We start from the raw sequence: 21536 nt of genomic DNA on the forward strand, positions 1-21536 counted from the left end.
AATGTCCTCCATGTTATTCCTTATACTCCACAAGTAAGTGAAACCATGTGATAATTGACTCTCTGCTTGACTTATTTCACTCAGCATAATCTCTTTCAGTCCCATCCATGTTGATACAAAAGTTGGGTATTCATCCTTTCTGATGGAGACATAATACTCCATTGTATATACGGACCATATCTTCTTTATCCATTCGTCCATTGAAGAGCATCTTGGCTCTTTCCCACAGTTTGGCAATTGTGGCTATTGCTGCTATGTACATTGGGGTACAGATGGTCCTTCTTTTCACTACATCTGTCTTTGGGGTAAATACCCAGTAGTGCCATTGCAGGGTAATAGGTAGCTCTATTTTTAATTTTTTTTAAAGATTTTATTTATTTATTTGACAAAGAGAGATCACAAGTAGGCAGAGAGGCAGGCTGAGAGAGAGGGAGAAGCAGGCTCACTGCTGAGCAGAGAGCACAATGTGAGGCTCGATCCCAGGACCCTGAGATCATGACCTGTGCTGAAGGCAGAGGCTTAACCCACTGAACTACCCAGGTGCCTCTATTTTTAATTTTTTGAGGAATCTCCACACTGTTTTCAAAAGTGGCTGCACCAACTTGCATTCCCACCAACCGTGTAAGAGGGTTCCCCTTTCTCCACATCCTCTCCGACACCTGATGTTTCCTGTCTTGTTAATTTTGGCCATTCTACCTGGTGTAAGGTTGTATCTCAGTGTGGTTTTGATTTGAATTTCCTTGATGACTAATGATGATGAACACCTTTTCATGTGTCTTAGCCATTTGTATGTCTTCTTTTGAGAAGTGTCTGTTCATGTCTTCTGCCCATTTTTGGACATGGTTATCTGTTTTTTTTTTGGGTGTTGAGTTTGAGGAGTTCTTTATAGATCTTGGATATCAGCCCTTTGTCTGTAGTGTTGTTTGCGAATATCTTCTCCCATTCTGTGGGTTGCCTCTTTGTTTTGTTGACTGTTTCCTTTGCTGTGCTGAAGCTTTTTATCATGATGAAGTCCCAAAAGTTCATTTTTACTTTTATTTCCTTTGCTTCTGGAGACGTGTCTTGAAAGAAGTTGCTGTGGCCGATGTTGAAGAGGATGCTGCCTATGTTCTCCTTTAGGATTTTGATAGATTGCTGCCTCATGTTGAGGTCTTTTATCCATTTCGAGTGTGGTGTGAGAGAATGGCCGAGTTTCATTCTTCTATACATAGCTGTCCAATTTTTCCAGCACCATTTCACAATACCCTTTTTAAAACCTGGCAGTATAGATGCTGGTTTAAAATGCTTGGTTAATACTCAGATAGAAGGGCATTAGTTACTTATTTTTGTATCAATATGAGGAAATGGGTAAAATCATTCGAAGAGTGATTTAGGTGAACATGTTAAAGGAACTCATGCTAGAGGAAAGTACAAATGGATAGAACCTGGAATTGAACACAGATGAGGCTGCTGAATGAGTCCTTTTGCTAGAGGTCATTATGACAAAGATGCGTGCTGCTCATTTGGGAAGGCACCTCTGTAGTGGAAAAATACCTAACCAGAAACCAGGAGACCTGGTACAGTATTCATTCAGTCTTTAGATGCATGACCTTGGGTGAGTCTTGTCAGTGTTCTGGGGTTCAAGCTTTCATCCTCATCTCTAGCCCTGATTTGTAGAAACTACTCTGCTGCAAAAGTGGGATAATCATAGTCTTTTCCTATTTACAGAAAAGAGCTTTTTTTTTTTTTTAAGATTTTATTTATTTATTTGACAAAGAGAAATTATAAGTACACTGAGAGGCAGGCAGAGAGAGAGAGAAGGAAACAGGGTCCCTGCTGAGCAGAGAGCCTGATGCGGGACTCGATCCCAGGACCCTGAGATCATGACCTGAGCCGAAGGCAGCGGCTTAACCCACTGAGCCACCCAGGCGCCCCAGAAAAGAGCTTTTAAAATTGAATGGCTATGCTATTATTCTGAGTTTTATATAAAATTTTCCGGAGGTTTTTTTTTTTTTTTTTTGCTTCCCTCCATCTCTACTAGGTGTTCATCTATATGTACTTTTTATTTTCATGGATGTGGTAGATTAGGGTCATCATTTTATACTCTGTTCAGCTGTCATAGTTCTGCCATTCCCAGGTTTGTGGTAGAACTGTCTCAGGATATATCATCATTTTACGGTGTTTTCAGAGTGCTTCCCAGAGGTGGAGCTCAGTGATTCCTCCGAGCACTGACTGCTGCACAGACTGGCCCTGTGGGTGGGTGCAGGCTTGCTGCAGGCACTGGGAGTGCCCTTCTTGGTTGGCATTAAAGAAGATTTTTGATGGAGAGTCATAAGATGATAGATTTTAGATTCTCTGAGGGACCTCAGAGATCATCTTACTGGACTCTCCTTAATCAAGGCTCAGAGTTATCTGAGGTCATAAGGCTGGCCTCAATGAGCAGATCTCTGGACTGCAAGCTGGTGTGCTTTCCATTACTGAATTCCGAGATCTTATCACTGTATTCAGAAATCATTCAGTGTTCTACTTTTTGAGTATACAGGACGGAATGGTGGTAGCTTGACTGTTATCTTGAGGAATTTCCTGCTGATCTGACATCATGGAAATCTGTCCAGTTTGCCTTGTGGAAGTTGTCCAGTGCTAAACTTATAAAAAGCAATCTGGACTAATAAATTATCAGGCAGGAATGGCCTTGCAGTGTATTATGGACAAGATTAGTAAAGAGTGTTTTAGGTACTGGTGCTGTGTTGATGACTTCCATGCGGGTATCAGTGGGATAGAGGGACAAAGCAGGACAAATGAGCCTTGACAGAGAACCTTCCTGTGACCTTGGGCTCATCAGCTCTGAATTTCATCTCTCTAGAAGCACTGGCCAAATTATTAAGTGCATGAACATTGTTTGGTGTCAGGGGTAGGTTTGTTGTTAATCGTATTTGCAAAGCCAAGGGTAAAAGGCTCAACAGAGTTTAGGAAAGCTGTGGTCTCTGGCAAGACTTAAACAGACTGTATTAGTAGTCACTGGAAACTTGGAATTCTTGCTTTCAGAAAACACAAAGGAGATCAATTGTTTATGGGAAAGAATTATGAAAATATATATTAAGAGAATAATTTCTTGGCTTAACGTATGCTTTTGAGAAAACTGTTCCATTGGGTTTTCCCCTGTTGAGTTCATTTTGCCTGAGATTTTCATAGGATTTTTATTATTGTGCTGAACTAACACTTAGGTAAGCAGAAGGTATATAAACATTTGCAACTGAAATGTGTTTCTGAGATTAAGTCTACTAATGTACAATCACATGTGTGAGTATTTCATAAATTGGACCTCAGAGAAATCAGTATTTTTTGGGAAAGATTTTATTTATTTATTTGAGAGAGTGAGAGAGAGAGAGAGAGCATGAGTGGGGGGAGGAACAGAGGGAGATGGAGAAGCAGACTCCTCACCGAACAAGGAGCCAGATGTGGGGCTAGATCCTGGGACTCCGGTATCATGACCTCAGCTGAAGACAGATGCTTAACCGACTGAGCCACCCAGAGGCTCCCAAAATAAATATTTTTGTTAGGTTAGAGGTGACCAAATACCATAGAGACTGCATTTGAATTCAGACTTGTGTAACTTCAAATTTTGCAGACCACCTTTAAGAATGTTTTTAAATGTGACCTATACACTTATATACATTAGACTTACCTAAAAATACAGATTTCTAAATCAGAATTTATAGGCATGGGACTGGTGAATATGTTTTCAGTAAATTGCCCAGATGATTTGCCCTTTACCTTATACTCATTCAGGCCTCACAAATCAATCCCAGGATTTCACAGGTGAGGGATTAGAGGGGAAGTGAGCTTTGTTGCCCCATATATTCTTTCGAGATTTATATTTGCTGTGTACCTGGCAGTGGGCTAGGTATGAAGACTAAATCGAACACTGTAATTATAAACTTAGCTAATTATAGACCTTGGATGATAATGATTCAGAGTCTTCTGCTCTGTTGTTATTGCTGTGCAGTTATTCCAGAGACTTGATGGGGTAATGGGAAGTACTTACTTCATACTTTCCCCATTACTACTATCCTATCTAATCTTGGATAGAAGCCTGTTCATTGTTGATTGTCTCTTCATAGCTTATTTCACTTACTGTTTTATGTGGTTTAAAAAAAGAGGCTGGATTTCTTTTCTTACCTTGCCTGCTTGGCCTGTGTGTTCCTTCAAAACAGGGGCTGAATGTGGGTGGTGGCGGAAGTCCCATTGCACAGCCCTGTGCAAGGACACGGGAGGAAGGTGATACCTGTTAGGGACTGGCTGACTGATGAGGGGGGACCTGGACAGCTGATAACTCTTTGTTCATTCAGCTCAGACTCTCACAGGCCTCCCCTTCCTATTTCCACTATTGTCGCACTTGTTCCTATTTTTATTTCTCAAGGCTTAACTGGGTGGTTATCCTTGCCTTTTTTTTTTTTTTTTTTTTTTTTTTTGCTTCTAAATCTATCCTTCACAGTCTTGCCAGGCTAATTTTCTGCAGACATTTCTTTGAACAAGTCACTTCCCTCCTCAGCAGCTTTCACTGACCCTTACTGGCACGTGATGCCCTCTGCAGTCTGCCTTTCTAAAGTCTTTTCCTGCCCTACTCAAACTAAGTCTGTACCAGACTTGACAGGTGTTTTCATCCTCCTCACAGTTTGAAGTTTGGGACTTGAGCTTAGGAGGATCAAGATAGGGCAGATATGTATTATTCCTATGGCACTGGCCATAGGCCTTGGGAATTCAATACCCATGTTTGGAAGGCAGGTGGAAGAAGGAGAAACAGGAAAGGATGACCAGTTAGGACAGGAACCATGAGAGGCAGCCACAAAAGTCAAAGGAGGAAAACTTCAAGATGAAGAGGGTGATAAACAGAATTGAATGTTCAGGCAAGTTGGTGAAGGCTGAGTAAATTCCATTGCATTCAGTGGGCTATTAATGGTACTGTGGTGTGTTTCTTAAAGATTAAAGTGGGAGCAGAAGCTTCTGCATTAAAGGCAACAAAGGATGCAGCAATGAGGACAGATTGGTGTGATTTGAAAGTGAAAAGGTAGGTGTTGTTATTTTTTTTTCCCCAAATGGCAGATGCTTATTTTTTTTGAAGGCCCAGAGGAAGGAGCCAGCATAGAAGAAAAGATTCAGAGTAATTTCAAGAGCCAAGCCAGAAGAGGAGGCAAGGGATGGGATCCTCCCTGAGTTAAGGAGTCCCTTAACTCCGACAGTGGGGAAGGAGGAGAGGATGGGAGGCAGAAGGGAGCACTGCGTTCAGGTTGCTTCATTTTTATCTGTCATGTAGAAGAGGAATTTCACATGTTAACAGTGTGCACGGGGTAGTTTGAATTGATTCTATGAAGGTGAATTTTTGCAAAAGTCTGTCTTGTGTATCTTCTCTTCACAAGCCTTAGACAACTCACCGTGAGTCTCTGGGATAAGCTCCAGTGCCTTCCAGGGCATGTGAGAACCTTGAAGTGTGTCTCCAATCCATCTCTTAGGCCATTTCTCTCCCTGTGTGCCTTCACAGACTCTATTCCATTTGTCATTCCCTGAACTGTCCCTGGCTTGTTTGCCAATGTGCCTTTGCTCACATTGGTTCCTGCTTTTGCCAGGAATTGCTCTTTCCTGCTCTGCCTTCCTCCTTTGTGTTTCATTATAGTTAATTATCTGTGTATCTCAGCTCATAGAGAATTGAAACACACTGCTTAAAATTAAGGTTGTTTTTATTTTTGCTTTTATTTTTTTTGCTGGGTTATACACTGGAAGGATTTTCAAACCCAGGGGTAATCTTAAATATACTAAAATGTAATAAAATATAAGTGTCAGTGGACATGCCTGATTTGGGCCAACTTGAGTTTGAATTCTGGCTCTGTTTCTCACAGGATATGGTCTGGAGTGGTTACATCCTATCACTTTGTGAATTTACAAAGTAAGGATAACGAAACCTACTTTTTAGGGAGGTGGAGCCTAGGCTTGGTATGTAATAAGTGCTCAGTAGACCTCATTATAGTTGTTAATAATGGATTCCTTGCTTCACAACATTGTTTGGTTGACTATCTGATAGATGATAAAGGGTAGAGCCGTGTGAATTAGTGTCCTCCCCTCATTATGTTAAGTGAAAGTCTGGTGTATTCTACTTTGTACTTCTACTCCAGTGCTGAAATGGGTATAGTAAAGAGGAAGTGCATGCCTCTTTATGACTATATTGATCTGCTTTCTGAAGTGCCCCACACAAATGACAGTTTCATTTTTTTTCATGGTGACTGAGTAGAAGGAAATATTTATTCTAAGAAACTAGTACATGTATGGTTGATAGTGTCATTTTGTACAGCTTTTTTGATTGACAATAGTTTGGAATAGCATATGATTAGATGTTCATAATATTTATAGCAAGCATAGCAGTATACAGCTTATACAATTAAAGTTTACCAATTACAGTCCTTCTGCTTACAGAACTCAACAAATGATTTATTTTTTGGCCCTTTCCTTTTCAGAGCAAATGCTGAGGCTTTGAGGTTTTAGTAGGGCAGCTGTGTGAAGTGTATATGTTATAAAGCTTATGAAACCAGAGATGGAATATTACCATGGGGTTAATTTTTCTTATTAATTTTTAAGGCACTTGGCATTGTTCCTGGATAGCTGATCCTTCAGTTTCTCAGTAGGAATACAGATGTCTCCTAACAGAGAAACAGGAAAAGAAGCTTGCTCTGTGAGAGCTTGACACAGCAATATAAACGTTTTAACAGAGCATTCACTCTGTTGATCTCCATAGCCAGTCACAGGGAGTTTTCTCTGTCATCTTTCTTTGTGATAAGTGTGTGCACATTAATTCTTAGTGCTATAAATATGTCTTGTGACATAAAGCCCAGTGATGAATGATGCTTTCAAACCAAGAGATGGTGGTTACAGGTGCTCTTTCATTATTGAGCCGATTGAAAGTATACTGTGGATTGGTGATGCAGCTTTGATCTTGGCAAACTGTTCCGTGGTTTGTCATATATGCATTCTGACACAATTTATATTCATGTCATTTTAGAGGCCCTAATGTATGTGTCTGGAAAATGGGTAAAATGCCAAAGATAATGCTGACAAAAAGGAGGGAAAAGTGGTCATTGCCAACACTTTGAAATTTCATTGCAGTTTCTTTGGAAGAAATTTGGATTGTTAAAAACAGGATGCAAAACAGACAAAAGCACATGTCACTTGTTAGGAAGTGGTACTAAGTAGGTACTCTGATGCTTGTCAGTTGACCGAAACAAGGGCTTAAGAATAAGCGTTCAAACTGTAAGAAAGGAAGTTGAAAAACTCAAAGGGAAGGGTGTGGACAGATGAGTGCTTCTTATGGAATGGGGTGGGGAGTGGGGGATTGGAGTTGGGGAGGGTGGGAAAGGGATTTAAGCTGCATTAGTTTTCTGTTACTGCTATACAAATTACCACAAATTTAGTGACCTATACCAACACAAATTTGTTACTTCACAGTGCTGTAGCTTGGGAGGTTCTTCTGGGCCTCAGGGTGCAAAAGTCATCCTGCAGGAGGGCTGTGTTTCTTTTTAGAAGCTCTGGGGGGAGAATCCGTATCCTTGCCTTTTCCTCCTTCTGGAAGTTGCTCACTTTCATTGGCTGTAATGCCCCTTTCCCCATCTCTAAATCCAGCCACAGTGGGTTGAGTCCTTCTCACATCTCATCACTCTGATTTCCCCTTCTGCTTCCCTTTTCTCTTCCAGGGATCATGGCCATTACATTGGACCCATCTGTAATGTGTAGAATACTCTCCCTATTTTAAATTTTGCTGATGAATGACTTTATTCCCTACTGCCATGAAAGGTAATATATTCCTAAGTTCTGGGAATTAGGACATGGATATCTTTGGGGGTCATTACGATGCAATTTTGTTTTGTACTTCTTTTCTAGTTAAAATTTATAAAAGGAAAATTTGCTTTGAGTTTGTGTTACTGTAAAGCGCATTCATAATTCTGCGATTGTGCTCCTAAGGTCACTAGTTTTCAGTAATCTAAATATCGAGACCTACTACTTACATTTTGGTGGGGTCTTAGTTTTTGCTGCTTCACAAGTGTAACAAATACTGTAGAACTTCAGTTAAGGAGAATATATCCTAGGAATTCTGTAGTACCACTGAAAGTTATAAGCAGTTGAGAGAAAGTGTATTTGTAGGTGAAGAAACAAGTTCTCAGACTGTTACAGTGCATGGAGAAGAGTTTAATAAGGGCAGAAAGTTAAATGCCTTGTTTGCCTGCTGTTATATAGAAGTGAGTCTTTTATGGAAAGCTAAGGAGCACAGCAGAAACACTAGGAGAAAAAGAAACACTAAAGACCAAAGTAAAAGAGATAGGAGAGAATAGAGAGAATTGAGTGGTGGGGCAATTAATGGTGTTAGCACCACAGTCAACAATGGCAGAGAACTGCCCCATTTTTGGGTTTCGGCTGAGCAGCAGAAAAACTGTTACCTATACTATATCTCAGAAGCTCAAAGAGGTGATTTTTGGATCTGTCTTTCTGAGTCTGAGCTGTGGTACATAATGGCCTTATTGAGGAATGTCTGTTATCTCAGTATTCCCTCAGCCCAGTAGTCCTCAAACATTTATGTCTCAGGACCCCATTTACAGTGTTAAGAATTATTGAAATCCTCATACGTTGTGGCAGAAATATAAAATGGTACAGTCACTATGGAAAACAGTTTGGTGGTTTCTCAAAAAGCTAAACATAGAGTTATCCAATGACCCAGCCATTCAATTCCTAGGTATATGCTGAAGAGAACTGAAAACATGTGTTAAACACGGTTTTCCATTGTGGTGGTGCCAGTTTCCAGCCCCACCAACAGTACTCAGAGGTTCCTTTTCTTCCACATCCTTGCCTGCATTTGTTATCTCTCGTCTTTTTGATGCTGGCCATTCTGACAGGCATGAGGTGTTATCTCATGGTGGTTTTGACTTGCATTTTCCAGTGATTAGTGATGCTGAGCATATTTTCATGTGCTGGCCGTTTGTATATCTTCTTTGGAAAAATGTCTATTTATGTCCTTTGCCCATTTTTCAGTTGGATTGTTATTATTATTATTATTTTAAAAAAGATTTTATTTATTTATTTGACAGAGATCGCAAGTAGGCAGAGAGGCAGGTGGGGGGTGGAGTGGCGGGGAGAAGCAAGCTCCCTGCTGAGCAGAGATCCTGATGTGGGGCTCCATCCCAGGACCCTGGGATCATGACCTGAGCCGAAGGCAGAGGCTTAGCCCACTGAGCCACCCAGGCACCCTGGATTGTTATTATTATTAGCTCTTGGGTTCTTTATATATTTTGGATATTAGGCCTTTATCAGATATATGATATGCAAATATTTTATCCCATTCTGTAGGTTGACTTTTCATTTTGTTGATCTTTTTTTATTTGTTTTTGCTGTGCAGAAACTTTTTAGTTAAAAATAAATAGTCCCATTTATTTATTTTTGTTTGTCCTTTAGTATTATATATAAAAAAGATCATTGCCAAGGCACATGTTGAAGAGCATTTTTCCAGTGTTTTCTGCTAGGAGTTTTATAGTTTCAGGTCTTATTAAGTCTTTAATCCATTTAGAGTTAATTTTCATGAGTGGTGTTTGCTAGGGGTCTGGTTTTATTCTTTTATGTGTAAATTTCAAGTTATTCGGTCCCCCAAAAGACAAGAGATTGTCTTTTCTCCATTGAGTATTCCAAACTCCATTGTCAGGTATTTGTTGACCGTGTATACATGGGTTTATTTTCATGCTCTTGATTTTGTTCCATTGCCCTGTGTATGTTTTTGTCAGCTTATAGCTTTAGAATACAGCTTGAAATCAGGATGTGTGGTATCTCCTGTTTTGTTGTTCTTTCTGAGAATTGCTTTGACTTTTTGGGATCTTTTGTGGTTCCAAATTTTAGGATTGTTCTTTCAGGAAGAAATGCCATTATACTCTTGATAGGCATTGTGCTGAATCTATAGATGGCTTTGAATAGTAGAGATATTTCAACAATATTAATTCTTCCAATTCATGAACATGGGATATCTTTCCAATTATATGTGCCTCCTTTGATTTATTTAATCAGTGTTTTGTAATTTTCAGTGTAGAGATCTTTCACCTCCTTGGTTAAATTAATTCCTAAGTATTTTGTTTTTGATAACATTTAGATGGGATTGTCTTTATTTCTTTTTCAGATAATTTATTGTTAGTGTTTAGAAACTGCTGATTTTTGTTTAAGTTTTATCCTGTAACTTTACTGAATTCATTGATTATATCTAGCATGTTTTTTTTTTTTTTTTTTGTAGAGTCTTCAGGATTTTTTTGTATATAAAATCATGTCATTGGCATATAGAACCAGTTTTACTTTTCCCTTTCTAATTCTTCTGCTTTTTATTTCTTGTTCTTTCCCAATTACTCTGGCTAGGACTTCCAGTATTATGTTGAATAGGAGTGGTGAGAATGGGTACCATTGTCTTTTATCTGATCTTGGAGGAAACTCTTTCAACCTTTCATTATTGAATATAATGTTAGCTATGGGATTGGAATATTTTTCTTTCTTTTTTTCTTTTTAAAAATTTTCCCTTCATGTTCCTTTTTTTTTTAAATATAAATTTTAGGTAGTTAACATAGAGTATAATATTGGTTTCTGGAGTAGAATTCGGTGATTCATCACTTATGTATAGTATCCAGTGTTCATCATAACAAGTACGCTACTTAATACCCATCATCCCTCTAGCCCTTTCCCCACACATCCCTCCATCATCCCTCAGTTTGTTCTCTGTTGTTAAAAGTCTCTTATGGCTTGTCCCCCCCCCCCCCCCATCTGTTTTCTTTCTTAAATTCCACGTAAATTCCACGTATGACTGAGCTCATATGGTATTTATCTTTCTCTGACTTAATTTCACTTAGCATAGTACCCTCTAGATCCATCCATATCATTGCAAGAAGGCATGTTTTCATTTTTTTGATGGTTGAATACTATTCCGTTGTGTGTGTGTATGTGTGTGTATATATGTACACATCACATTTTCTTTACCTATTCATCAGTCAGTGGACATTTGGGCTCTCCACATCCTCACCAAGACCTGTTGTTTCTTGTGTTGTTTGTTGTTGATTTTAGCCATTCTGAGAGGTGTGAGGTGGCATCTCATCATGGTTTTGATTTGTATTTCCCTGAAGATGAGTGATGTTTCACTCATCATGTTTCTATTAGCCATCTGGATGTCTTCTTTGGAAAAATGTCTTTTCATGTCTTCTACCCATTTCTTAACTGGGTTATTTATTTTTTTTTTGGGTGGGGAGTTTGGTAAGTTCGTTGTAGATTTTGAATATTAACCCTTTATCGGATATGTCATTTGCAAATACCTTTTCCCATTCTGTAGGCTGCCTTTTAGTTTTGGTAATTGTTTCTTTTGCAGTGGAGAAGCTTTTTATGTTGATGAATTCCCAATAGTTATTTTTGCGTTTGTTTTTCTTACCTGTGGTGATGTGTCTAGCAGGAAGTTGCTGCAGTGGGGGTCAAAAGAGGTTGCTACCTGTGTTCTCTTTTAGGATTTTGATGGTTTCCTATCTCACATTAATGTCTTCCACCCATTTTGAATTTATTTTTGTGTGTGGTGTAAGAATGTGATCTAATTTCATTCTTCTGCATGTTGCTGCCCAGATTTCCTAATACCATTTGTTGAAGAGCTTGTCTTCTTTCCATTGAACATTCTTTCCCACTTTGTCAAAGATTAGTTGACCATAGAGTTGTGGTTCCATTTCTGGGCTCTCTGTTCTGTTCCATTGATCTCTGTGTCTGTTTTTGTGTGAGTACCATCCTGTCTTGATGACCACAGCTTTGTAATAGAGCTTGAGATATGGAATTGTGATGCCTCCAGTTTTGTTTTTCTTTCTCAGAATTGCTTTGGATATTTGGTATCTTTTGTGGTTCTATATAAATTTTAGATTTGCTTGTTGTAGATCTGTGAAAAATGCTGGTTTTATTTTGATAGGGATTGCATTGAATGTGTAGATTGCTTTGGGTAGTATAGATATTTAAAAAAAAATTTATTTGAGAGAGGGAACGAGCGGGTGTACATGTGTGTGCCCATGGGGGGAGGGGCAGCGGGAGAGAATCTCAAGCAGACTCCTTGCTGATTGTGGAGCCGGACATGGGGCTCTGTCCCATGACCCATGAGATAATGACCTGGGAAGAAACGAACAGCCAGACACTTAAACTGAGCCAACCCAGGTGCCCCAGTAGTATAGACATTTTAACAATGTTTGTTCTTCTGATCCATGAGCCTGGAATGCTTTTCCATTTCTTTGTGCCCTCTTGAATTTCTTTCATAAGTGTTTTGTAGTTTTTGGAGTATACATCTTTTACTTCTTTACCATTGTCTTTTCTCTGAACTTGGAGGAAAACCTTTCAACCTTTCACCATTGAATATAATGTTAGCTGTGGGATTGGAGCATTTTTCTTTTCTTTCTTCCTTTTCTTTCTTTCTTTCTTTTTTTTTTTTAAAGATTTTATTTGTTTATTTGACAGAGATCACAAGTAGGCAGAGAGGCAGGCAGTGGGGGCGGGGGGGAAGCAGGCTCTCTGCTGAGCAGAGAGCTCGTTGTGGGGCTTGATTTCAGGACCCTGAGATCATGACCCAAGTGAAGGCAGAGGCTCAACCCACTGAGCCACCCAGGAGTCCTGGGAGCATTTTTCTTATAGTCTTTTTTATATAATGTGTATATTCTTTGATACTGTACCAAAACTTGACAGGTGGTAGTTTACTGAAGATTAGTTGTAGTGCAGAATCTGAAACCATTTGTTCTCTTAAATTAAAATTTATTAATCAAGCTTGTACCTGAGGTGGATGTTTTACCCAAGCAAGATTTTGTAACACCATGCTTGTATCATTTGGAAAATACTGGTTTACTAAGTTATGTAGATCTTCCTAATGTTGACATATTTCGTCTATTTAAAATTACATTTGATTCAACACTGATATAATCAGAAAAGTGTTTTAATTATTGGGAAATTTTAAGGTTGTTTGTGATGGTAGGAGTTTTCCAGAGTTCTGACTTTGGGGGAAAGCACAGATTTTATCACTGGCCTTAAGAATTTGAAGTAATTCAAGGCTTCCTTTATCAAATATTTTCTCAGAAATTAACAGATATGCAAGCCTCAATAGCCGGAGTTTATCATTTGTTCTTTGAGGTTAGAATGATATTCTATGAAAAAAGTGACTAGGTTAGCTTAGAACCCAAACAGTTACTTAGGTGCTTTTCCTCAAGATGACCATTGAAATACTTTCCATTTCATCACATAGAATATTAAAAAGATACTTACTCAAGGCTAGAACTTTAATAAAGTTAATAATTTTTACTGCTTCATTTAAGGGCATTCTTAAGTGAAACAGCTTGTTCCCCCCCCCCCCCCTTCTGTGAGTGGGTGATTTGAAGAATAGAGTATAGTGGCACAGTGTAGTGTCTCTACCTGGCTCTGTGAAAGGTGCCAGCAGATTTGCTCCCCATCGCATTTGCATGATTACTGCAGTGAAAAGGCAAAACGAAGTCTTAGTATTACAATGCAAGTAGTTTTGACCTTGCAGAACCCCTGAAAGTTTCTTGGGGACCCCTGGGGATTCAGAAACCACATTAGGAGAACTGCTGGACTAGCATGTAATAGATGTTAAGTATATATATCCAACTGATACTGTCTTGTATTATTTTACGTCTGTTGTCTTTGGTCCAGGCTCTTATCTTTCATCCTAAGTACTGGACAAAGTATCCCAGAGGGATTAGGACATTGATAAATGTGAGATTAGTGAATGAACTCCTGTGGGTTAGGATTGGAAGGAGGGCATGTTAAATATAAATACTTGTTTTGCTGGATGCTAAGGTGGAAGAGACTGCTTTACTGGATGTAGCGATCACCATTTGGTGATTTCTTTCTTTCTTTCTTTTTTTTTTAAAAGATTATTTATTTATTTATTTGACAGAGAGAGAGATCACAAGCAGGCAGAGAGGCAGGCAGAGAGAGAGGAGGAAGCAGGCTCCCGAAGCAGGCTCCCTGCTGAGCAGAGAGCCCAAAGCGGGGTTCTGAGATCATGACCTGAGCCGAAGGCAGTGGCTTAACCAACTGAGCCACCCAGGCGCCCCCGTTTGGTGATTTCTTGATAACTTTGATGTTGAAGGACGCCAGATAACTGAAGAATTTGCATATTTGACTTCTGGCAGTTTTCCTAGCTGTCAGATGTTCCCCCCCACCCCCCAAATATTTTATTTATTTATTTGAGAGAGAAAGGGAGGGGGGAGGAGGAGCAGAGGGAGAGGGACAAACAGACTGTATGCTGAATGCAGAGCCTGACACAGGGTTTGATCCTATGACCCTGAGATCGTGACCTGAGCCAAAATCAAGAGTCAAGATACTTAACTGACTGAGCCAGCCAAGTGCCCCCTGCCAGGTGTTTATGTGAGTAATGTTTGAGCCCATGAAGATGTCTGAGGCAGGCAGAGTGATTGTGTACTTTTCAACAGTCAGTCCTTTCCAGGAGTTGGCGCCCTTGTTCATTTGGATGAGTAGACAGAATGCAGATGCTAATGCAGTGCAGGTACTGGCTGAGCTCTGTACCGTGTCACAGCTGGGGCAGCTAGAACATGAGGAAGTTGAGTAGTACTTTGGCCCCAAACAACTTGTGCCAAAGCTGGGAACAGGTTTTACCTGGGACATTTTAATATTAAGACCTGGCTTTTCAACACTTTAAATAGTGTTTTTTGTTTGTTTCATTTGGTGACAAAATGTTCATGAGTATTGAAGCAATTACCTTAAAGAGCTGGAAGAGCTTTTTGCCACTTTATCCCAACTCTGCTATTTGGATAAAACTAACCTGGAGAGGTGACTCTTGTCATATTTAGATTTTTCAAAATGGATATCTGCTTGGCTTTTGAGTTTTTCCTTATTGCAGATCTTGTTTTAAGTGGGAGAAGTTGCTTTCCTCCTTTTGTGAGTGGATTCTCTGTGGTGTGCCAAAATAACTGTCTTCCTCCAAAGGGCTCAGGAGCTGGAAGGGGACTTCAGATGTTGGCCTTGGTGTGGGTGATAAGACATGTGATCTTCAGTGTTTTACTACATTAGAGAAGAGATTTTTGCCTGGTGTTAATCCATGTCCTAACCTAGGACCTTAACTTCCTGGAAGGGCTTGCCTAGAGTCCTCTCTGGTTGCTTCTTATGCTAAGTATGGTGTATGTGTCATAAGAAGAGTTATTAGGAGGGTTTTTTGTTTTGTTTTTGTTTTAGTGGACTAGTAGCTCCCAAAAAGAGCCTTTAGAGGAGAGACAGAAGGGGACTTGAAGGAGACTGGAAGTGGGATGTTGTAGGGGTAGCTGCAATGCAGGATGTCTTGAGGGAGATAGGCTCCCACCTCAGGGATCTACGGTAAGTTTAAGAGTTATGATTGTCAGTGTGATGTCCTATATCCTGTCCCTTTCGATCCTCACCATGATCTTACCAGTTAGACAGGGAGTTTTATAGGTGTGGAAAATGAGACTCATAAATGTCAGTCTAAAGGCATATGGTTAGTCAGTTGCAGAATGGGCACCAGTCCTCAGGCCTCCCTCTTCCCAATGGATGCTTGCTTATTTTAATTAGAGGCTTCTCATGGCCAGAGTCAAGAGGACATTAAAAGAGTCAGTGTGCTAAGTGGCTACCTTAGAGCAGACTTGAAGTCAGGAGTATTCAGGGTGATTTACTAGGGAATATGCTGTTGCCACTCTATAGAGGTGGGATGGACCCTACCCCAAATTTGGTTCATGTGTCAAAGATGAGGCCACACGCACCCCAGGAGAGTATGAAAAGGCTCCTACTCACATGATCAATCTTTGTCCGGGACATGAGGCAGGCTTTGAAGTAGGTGGAGAGTGTTGTCAGAGGGCAGGGAAAAGACTGGCGTGGCTTAATTTTGCAGAGAAAATGAACTTGGCTGAGGTCTTCCTTGCCTGCCTGTCCGTGCTTGCGTGTTTTGAAATTCCTGCTTGTGCCAAAGGAGGGGGCCCTGGGCTTTCTTACCAGCTTGCCCACATGTGGGGCAGAAAGGGAACCAGGGAGAGCTAGGGCTTGAAAGCTGTTAGCAGTCAAACATCAGAAATGGAGCCAGACTGTATTAGAGGCAAAGGCATCTTTCTCCAGGGACCTAGCAACTAGCAGTTTGATTCTAGGGTAGTGACTGCGTGAGCAGCTGGAAGGACTTTTGGATTTAGCGATGATTATAACTCTGCATGATCTCAGCTTTGCGTATCCTATAACTGCCCATTTCCTTTCCCATAATAAGTTAAGCATTTTAACTGATTTTGAGTGTTATGCTATTAGGAACAAAGTGTAGTCTGTGGGAAAAGAAAAAAAAAGTGGTATAGAAAGGCCACGAATGCATGAATATTGCTTTTTCCCCTCCCCATTTTCTTATTTTTTTTTTTAATTAACATATAATGTATTATTTGTTTCAGGGGTACGGGTCTGAGATTTATTGGTCTTAAACAGTTCACAGCACTCACCATAGAACATACCCTCCCCCATGTCCATCACCCAGCCACCCCCATCCCTCCCACCCCTCCTCACTCCAGCAACCCTCAGTTTCTTTCCTGAGATTAAGAGCCTCTTATGGTTTGTCTCCTTCTCTGGTTTTGTCCCGTTTCATTTTTGCTTTCTTTTACTGGGCGCTCTCTCTTGCTTATCTCTGTCCTCCATCCCAGCCCTATTTTACCTTGGGACTTGTTAGGAAAGTGAGTTAATCTGGGCCAACCGTTGGTGGAGCCATCTGTTGGAGGATTTGAAACCTCCTTTCATCACACAGGAGGGGGAATTAATAGCTGTCTTCCAGAAATTTTAGCAGTCATCAGGCTGAAACTGTCTAACAAAGCAGGTCACACAGCTGAATGAAGAAACGCACAGGAATTAATAGATGGATTGCGAAGGACTACTTTGTGATAGGACTTTTTGAACTTGGAAAACTGTCATTAGTAGGTTACACTTGGGAAGGTGTGTTTTGGAAGCCAATAGGACATGCACTCTAACAGTATACTGTGTAGTTAGTTACATGTTGTAGTATTAGATGATTCAAAGTCGAAACATCTGTTCTAGCTCTTAAAACTTGCTTTTACTTTTGCATTGCTTTAGTGGAAAGGAGGATGCTGCTTTGAGGGTCACTTAGAGCTTGGGAAGAGAGGTGTGGTTTGTCTTTTTTCAGAAGGTGATTTCATTGGGGTCAGTATTGTCTTTCAGTAACATATCATGACTCTTACGATGTTTGCTCAAGTGAAATTATGTCATTTTTCAAGGTACTGTATCTTCTCACCTCCATTTTTGGTCTGTCTGAACTACTACTACAGTCTTTAAAATTTTATGTAACTTTGTATGTTGTGTACATTCAGACAGCCATTTCATTTCAGCTTGGCGGAAAGTGTATTTGTCTGGTCATAGGTGTTTTTCCTGGTTTATAATAGATCCTCTAAGTTTTGCTGATATTTTACTCAACTATTTGTACAGTCAGCAAATAGAATTAATTATGAATGCCTTTTTTTCTGTCTTTTGCATATAAATTTCCCTCAGAAAGCCTTAAAGTCATTTGTGGTATGAATGCATTAAATTTATACAGCATTTTTTGGTTATATCCTTCCCTCGGGATCAGTTCTCATCATTGTGACTTTTACTGTCCTCTTCTCCACAAAGAATAGAAAGATTCAGGTTATTTCCTGGGACAGACAGCAGTCTCAGATCATTGAGGGCTTGGATCTGGAAGTGCTGATTCCACTTTGGTTTGTGCTTGGAATTATGCCTGAATGCCTGGAATTAGTCTGACATCCAGTCATTGAACATTTATGTGTAAAGCATTGATTGTGCAGTGATTACTCTTAGAGATTACTGGTGGTCTGAGTTTACTTCTGGAATGTCTTGCCTCATTCCTGATATGCACCTAGAAATTGAGCCCTCTTTCCAGTCTAAGGTATGTAATAGGGTTTTAAAGTCCAAAGAGACCTTAGAAATCCCTATTTCTCCTGTCTTTTTTTATATGTAGGCCTACCTGTTTTACTGCTTTTGCTATATAGCTCTTCACGGATAATGGTGTGTGTGTGTGTGTGTGTGTGTGTGTGTGTGTGTGTGTGTGTCTGGTCTTACATGTGGAAGGCTTGTGGCAACCGTGCATTGAGCAAGTCAATTGGTGCTATTTTTCCAACAGCATTTGTTCACGTTGTGTCTGTGTCCCATTTTGGTACTGCTTGTAGTCTTTTAGACATTTTCATTATTGTTACATTATTGCTGTAATTTCATGATAAAATTTTAATGGATAAAGAGTTACTTGTTATGGATGAATACAGAAAGTGGTTTCTTGGGATGGAATCTACTCCTGGAGAAGATGCTGTGAAGATTGTTCAAATGACAACAAAGGGTTTAGAATATGACATAAACTTAGTTGACAAAGTAGCAGCAGGGTTTAAATTAAAGAATTTTTGCTCTGGGTAAAATGCTGTCAAACAGCTTTGCGTGTTTCAGAGAAATGATTTGTGAAAGGAGGAGTCAATCAAGTGTGGCAAATTTCATTGTTGTCTTTTTTTTTTTTTTTAAAGATTTTATTTTATTTATTAGAGTGAGAGAGATAGAAAGGGAACACAAGTAAGGGGAGTGGGAGAGGTAGAAGCAGGCTCCCCACTGAGCAGGGAGCCCAATGCGGGGCTCAGTCCTAGGACCTGGGATCATGACCTTGAGCTAAAGGCAGACACAACGGACTGAGCCTCCCAGGTGCCCTCACTGTTATCTTATTTTAAGAAATGATCACAGCCACCCCTGCCTTCAACAGTCACACCATTCTGATCAGTCAGCAGCCATCAATACTGAGGCAAGAGCCTCCACCAGCAAAGTGATTACAATTTTCTGAAACCTCTGATCGTGGTTAACACTTTTTAGCAATAAAGTATTTTAAAATTAAGGTATGTATATTGTTTTGAGACATAATGCTATTGTACACTTAACACACTACAGTTTATCATAAATATAACTTTTTGTTTTTTTAATTTAATTAAAAAAATTTTTAAAGATCTTATTTATTTATTTTAGAGAGAAAGAGTATGTACATAGGAGAGCACCAACGGGGGAGGGGCAGAGTAACAGACAATCTGAAGCAGACTTACCAGGGAGCCCAGCATGGGGTTCAGTCCAAAAACTGCAAGATTATGACCTGAGCCTAAACTAAGAGTTGGACACTTAACTGACTGAGCCACCTAGATGCCCCTTTTTTGTTTTTTAATTTTAAATGTAACTTTTATATATATAGGGAAACCAAAATTTAATTTGATTTGCTTTATTGTAATGCTCTGGAATTGAACCCACAATATCTTCAAGGTATGCTTCTGTAAAGAACGTTAAGATAACAAGTAAGTTTAAACATTTATTTTGAAAAATTAAAAAAATACAAAATTAAGGAGACCAGTATATTGATCTCTATATATTTATCACCCAGATAAAGTAATTTCAAGATACTGCCCAGGTGCAGCTAGCTGTTTTATATAGAGCACTTAACTCTGCTCTCTTTTTATTACCTTCAGCAACCCCGTGGGGGCAGATAGTATATCTCCATCTCGAACATGAGAAAATTGAAAGGTCCAGAGAGATTAAGTAACTTATCCAAGGGTTACACAGCAGCCAACATTCTAAGTCTGTCTCCTAACCCTGAATTGCCTGAAGAAGTTTCATGGCTTGTCTGACGTACATAGTAAGCTGGAATTGGACTTGAGATGGGACCAGGAGACCTGACCATTTCACCATTTCCTTTATGATAATTTTCTTATGACTTTTTTCTTTCCACTAGCCTTTTGTAGCCAACTGGTTTTGGACTTGAAACTTGAGTACTGTTTTAACCATGTTAGGCAGACTGTGTTATCCCAAGGCTTGGGTGGTGGGAGTAGTCTGCTCTGGTGCAGATGATAAGGGGTGCATTGTTTGCAGGGAATTTAATAACAATAATAAAAACATCCAAAAAGTTTGTCTGCAAAATCTAAAATTCTAGAATTGTGTCTGCAGTTCTAAACAGTGTCAGTGATAACATATTCCTTCTCCAAAAATCTTTTGTTGGTGTGTGTTCTAAATAATTGCTATGTAACTTGAGTTTTAATAATATATAATATAAGTTTCAAATAAGCACTTTTTGATTATCCTTTGATAGATACTGTATTCTACACAGAACTTGAATCAGAGACTCTTAATTATACAGTTGGCCCCCAACACTGGGTATTCAGTGACATGCATTCACTTCCAGAGATTTTTAAGAGTTTAAAATTGTTCAAGCTTGCTTCAAACATTTTTTGTGCATTCAATCCCTGTGGTACTACATATTTCTGCATTTAAATGGTATATTTGAAGTTAACAGTGATATTATTATTGAGGTTTATAATTCTGTCATTGTGTGTGATTCTTGAAGTTTTTGTTTCTGCTTAATTAAAACATGAAACAGTGCAAACCTTGAGGTGTAATATTTTTGTTGGTAATTGCCAATTTTGGTTTATACAATAAATATTTTGCTGAGTTTCCATAATATGTGTTGAAATTTTTTATGTTATTTTATTTTTTAAAAAAATCTTATTTGAGAGAGAGAACAAGAGAGCATAAGCAGGGGGAGCATCAGTACTGTAAGTGGATAATAACGCTTAGATTAGAATAGTGACCTTGAATCAAGGGATTGACTTAGAAACATTTTTAACAAAAAGTGTTTCTGACCAGGTGCTAGTTGTCAGTGTTTTTTAGACTGCTCTGATTTAAGTTAACTGGGATATTTATTTTAAATGACATGACCCCTCCCTTGAAGATTTTTTAAAAAATAATTTAAAAAAATTTTTAAAATATATATTATTAGCCCCAGGGGTATAGGTCTGTGAATTGCCAGGTTTACACACTTCACAGCAGTCACCATAGCACATACCAGTGTCCATAACCCCACCACCCTCTCCTCCCGCCCCCGCCACCCTAAGTTTGTTTTGTGACATTAAGAGTCTCTTATGTTTTGTATCCCTCCGATCCCATCTTGTTTCATTTATTCTTTCCTGACCCCCCAAACGCCCCACGTTTCATCTCCACTTTTTCTTATCAGGGAGATCATATGATGGTTGTCTTTCTCTGATTGGCTTATTTCACTAAGTTTCATCCAGGTTGTCACAAATGGCAAGATTTCATTTCTTTGATGGTATTAGTATATAGTATAGTATATAGTATTCCAGTGTATATATATATACACCACATTTTCTTTATCCATTCATCTGTTGATGGACATCTAGGTTCTTTCCATAGTTTGGCTATTGTGGACATTGCTGCTATAAACATTCGGGTGCACATGCCCCTTCGGATAACTACATTTGTATTGTTAGGGTAAATACCCAGAGGTGCAATTGCTGGGTTGTAAGGTAGGTCGTAAGGTGTTTTCAACATTTTGAGGAACCTCCATGCTGTTTTCCAGAGTGGTTGCACCAGCTTGCATTCCCACTACCTGTGTAAGAGGGCTCCCCTTTCTCCACATCCTTGCCAGCATCTGTCATTTCCTG

At 39.4% G+C, this 21536-nt stretch overlaps 1 protein-coding gene across 3 annotated transcripts in view; it reads left to right on the forward strand.

The window, feature by feature from the left end:
* The window catches only part of CCNY (cyclin Y), a 232733-nt gene that overhangs the window by 32898 nt on the left and 178299 nt on the right, over nt 1–21536 (forward strand). Inside the window, exon 2 of one of the 3 annotated variants that reach the window (XM_059404424.1) lies at nt 7716–7815. The exons of the other annotated variants lie outside the window; for them this stretch is intronic. Coding sequence (XP_059260407.1) covers nt 7788–7815 — 28 coding nt within the window. The 5' untranslated portion in view covers nt 7716–7787. The remainder of the gene's footprint in view (nt 1–7715; nt 7816–21536) is intronic. 3 annotated transcript variants of the gene reach the window in all.

This window comes from Mustela nigripes, chromosome 6 (assembly GCF_022355385.1).
Source record: "Mustela nigripes isolate SB6536 chromosome 6, MUSNIG.SB6536, whole genome shotgun sequence".
NCBI lineage: Eukaryota > Metazoa > Chordata > Mammalia > Carnivora > Mustelidae > Mustela > Mustela nigripes.